Source organism: Myzus persicae, unplaced genomic scaffold, assembly GCF_001856785.1.
Source record: "Myzus persicae strain clone G006 unplaced genomic scaffold, MPER_G0061.0, whole genome shotgun sequence".
NCBI lineage: Eukaryota > Metazoa > Arthropoda > Insecta > Hemiptera > Aphididae > Myzus > Myzus persicae.
The window spans coordinates 41,591-45,368 of NW_019104181.1; the positions used below are offsets into that span (position 1 = coordinate 41,591).

Consider the following 3,778-nt stretch of genomic DNA (forward strand, 5'->3'; position numbering starts at 1 on the left):
TGTATACTTATTTTGTGTATTAAAACTTAAACGTGATTTTAAAAACTGTCATAGTACATAACTATGTAGTATCTACAATATAATCGATGTCAAACAGAGGTCATGGCAGATTGTAAAATAAGAATATCTTGTTTGATTTATTATACATTTGCTGTTTATATTGAATATTGTAGGATGACAACTTAGATTTAAGATAGGGTTAGTACACTTAAATAAAAATAATGACGTGACTTAACGGCGCACTGGTATTTTTAATCTAATTACAACGAATTCAATATTACTAATACAATTATTTTGTACAGTACGGGGCACACACTATCGCACACACATACTGTCCGTACACTAGTCGGCGGAAGACTGACTAACTACAATACAGGCTGACACACTGATACCNACCTAAAGGAGTAGTAAAAGAGGTATATTTCTGACTCTGATCTGCTACTTTCACATGGTGAAATCCATCTTTCAAATCAATGCAAGTGTAATATTTTTTTCCTCTCAATGAATCTAAATGATCATCAATCAGTGGTAATGGGTAGCGATCTTTAACCATACGTTTATTAAGTTCTCGGTAATCTACACACAACCGAAGTTCACCATTTTTCTTTTTCACCAATACAATAGGACTACTATACTCGGAATGACTAGGTTTTATAATTTTCCTAACTAACAAATCATCTAATATTAGCTGCAATTTTTCTTTCTCAAAGAAAGACAATCTTCTTGGATTAAAATAAAATAAACTGCTATCCTTAAGTTCAATCTTAAGTTCAGGTGGGTCATACATTACAAGTTCAGTTGGAAGAGAACTATTATTCAAATAGTAACTAGTTACAATATTTTTAATTTTACTCTTAACATGACTAGGTAAAGTTTCCTCAATATTCAGGTTTAGCTCACTATTCTTACAGTCTTGACTTATTTCTATACTAAGAATCTCATCAAAAAATACAATATCTAAACGCTTAAAATCAATTTCAAAAGAACCACTATTTATAGTTAAGACTACTCTGGGATGTGATAAAAAGTTTCTACAAAGTAACAAGTCACATTTAATGGTACTATCTGGTACAATATTTATATTGACATTAATCGGATGGTCATTATATGGTGGTAGAATATCTACAAACATTTGATCTAAAATAACTAATTCTGAACCATTTATACCTACTAAACCTGATGATGCTAATGGAGGAACTTGTGGTGGTGACCATGAAGGAACTATATTTTGTCTTAGCAAACTAACAGGACTGCCAGTGTCAATGATCGCTAATACATCAACTATTTTACCACTGGGAAACTTAACATCTAACTTAATAGTATAGGCAGATTTTACATTTTCTGAGGGTGACTGAAGTACTAGAGCTTCCTTGTTGTTGGTACCTGCAGAAGGGCATCCTCGAAGCTGATGTGATGTGGAACCGCATTTGAAACAGGAACCTGGTTCACGCTTTGGTTTGGGACACGACGCAGCATAGTGACCATGTGATGAACAATTGAAGCATCTTATGGATGATGCAGATGGATTGACTGGATTAACTGAAGGCAACGGCTTACTGGTCAAAGTTGTTGAAACAGAAGTTTTGTTTACTTGAGATTTTTGAGACGATTGGAGAACAAAAGGATTCGATGGAGGCTGAGGATCAGTCTTAAAATGAGCATATCTAGCACTGTTCATTGTAGTGAAAGATAGAATGTCAGCCAGCAAAGAATCTTCATCTAAATGATCACGAGCAAGCAAAAAGAAACATAGGTCTCGACAATGGAGGCCTTCGATGATTTGCTGTTTCGTTTCAGGAAACGATAGTTTTACCTCACGACACATACGTGCTTTGTCGTGGAAGTATTCGGCTGAAGATTCATTTTTGTTTTGAATACGGGACAATAATAATTTCATACATTCTACAAGTGAGGTTGATGAATTTGCAAATGTGGAAATAAACTGCCTTTCAAAATCAGACCACGTTCTAAAGTTTCGTCCACACAGCCAGTTGCTCGCAGCCGCAACTAACTTAGTTCGAACGATTTCTAATTTGAATGCTTCGGGCCAATGATGAAGTCGAGCCACTGACTGCACTGACTGAAGCCAGTCTCTGGCTTGAGCCCTAGATTCAATGCCTGAAAAATTCTTAATGGTGTTGTGGAAGTCCGGCATAACATAGAATCCATCGGAATTGGTAGGAAAAGGAGATTCATTACGCAATGGAGTATTGTCACGTTCCAACAAGCGGTTAATCAGAAGTTGATTCTGTTGAAGAAGTGTACACAACGCACTATTGATATCAATATTCGAATTAGTGATTACCGGTGTTGGCGAAGCAGTGTCATCTGAAGATTTCTTATCTTTGGTGTTTTCGGGTATGATGGTTGGTAGCACTGTTGACTGAGAATCAGATGCTTTTGACGATTGCTGACGACCATCATCACTATCGTAACCAATATTCTCCGATCCAAAAATAACTTTACTTACTTCTTATGGCGTCATTTGTATCGGTGTGGAAACCACGTTTCCGACATCGTTTGAAACTTTTGACTCACTAGACTCGGAATGATACTCATTTTGCGAACTATTCTCCATTTTCGTTTTGAGATCTGAGGTTTTGTGGGTTGTGGCGCTTTCCGTTGATCAGTTCGAATTTGAATCCTAATGATCGAATCCCACTTCTGAAGTTGTAGGATGACAACTTAGATTTAAGATAGGGTTAGTACACTTAAATAAAAATAATGACGTGACTTAACGGCGCACTGGTCTTTTTAATCTAATTACAACGAATTCAATATTACTAATACAATTATTTTGTACAGTACGTGGCACACACTATCGCACACACATACTGTCCGTACACTAGTCGGCGGAAGACTGACTAACTACAATACAGGCTGACACACTGATACCTAGCCAGTAGCTACGTATCACAATAGCGTTAGATAAGATATTACTACAATATAATATTATGATAACTAATTAAAAACAAAAAAATAATTTGGGCAAGTGGTGTTACACTTCCAACCTCCCAAACTAACCCGTCAAAAAAGTAAGTGACTGAATAAGATAATCTAGTAGTTTTCAAACCCTGTTTGATGGAGCCCTAGGACTCCGAAATAGTGACATAGGACATCCATTGTTGTCATCGATGATGTCGTTTATTATTTATTTTAAATCAATTTTTTGTCTGTGGCACAAATGTATATAATATTTATACTTATTTTATCGAAATATTCTAGTTTGTGCTAGGGAAATCTATTAAAAGCAATTAACAAATCAAATATAAATTTATTTTGCAGGTGGAATGAAGTTTGCTGAGTTCTGTGAAAGTAAAAATGTTGAATATTTTCAAAATCTTCTGAAAAATATAGAAACTTATGATGGTGGAGAAAAAAAATGAATTTGATTTGTTTTTTAACTTATTGCTTATCATTTATAATAATAAATAGTCTAATGAAATGCAATTTATAATAATTATACCTTATACATCACATTTAAATCTTAGTTTAATTTTTCTTTAATCCGCCCTACTACATTGTAATATAATTTTCCTCTTTTGGTGTATGTAATTATATATAGTATCATTAATATTGCTATTATTAATACTATTTTTAAATATAATTTATCCTTCTTTGAAAAATTATGTATGTACTTATTGATTAGTATGCAGTGTCTATGGCAACTAATGTATTTTAGGCAGTTCCTTTCAAATTAATAACGTTGTTATAAATATTTACTTTTAATTTAAGTAGTGTAGTTCTTAAATCCTAGTAGTCGTTTGACTGTAGACAA

At 34.0% G+C, this 3,778-nt stretch overlaps 1 protein-coding gene across 1 annotated transcript; it reads right to left on the minus strand.

Annotated features, from left to right (window-relative positions):
* Positions 1-361: 361 nt before the first annotated feature.
* Positions 362-2,559, minus strand: LOC111039689. Its single transcript, XM_022323276.1, has 2 exons — positions 2,539-2,559; positions 362-2,443 (listed from the first exon to the last, which is right to left on the minus strand). Exons 1-2 carry the CDS (start codon positions 2,557-2,559, stop codon positions 362-364), a joined length of 2,103 nt encoding a protein of 700 aa, XP_022178968.1.
* Positions 2,560-3,778: the final 1,219 nt, after the last annotated feature.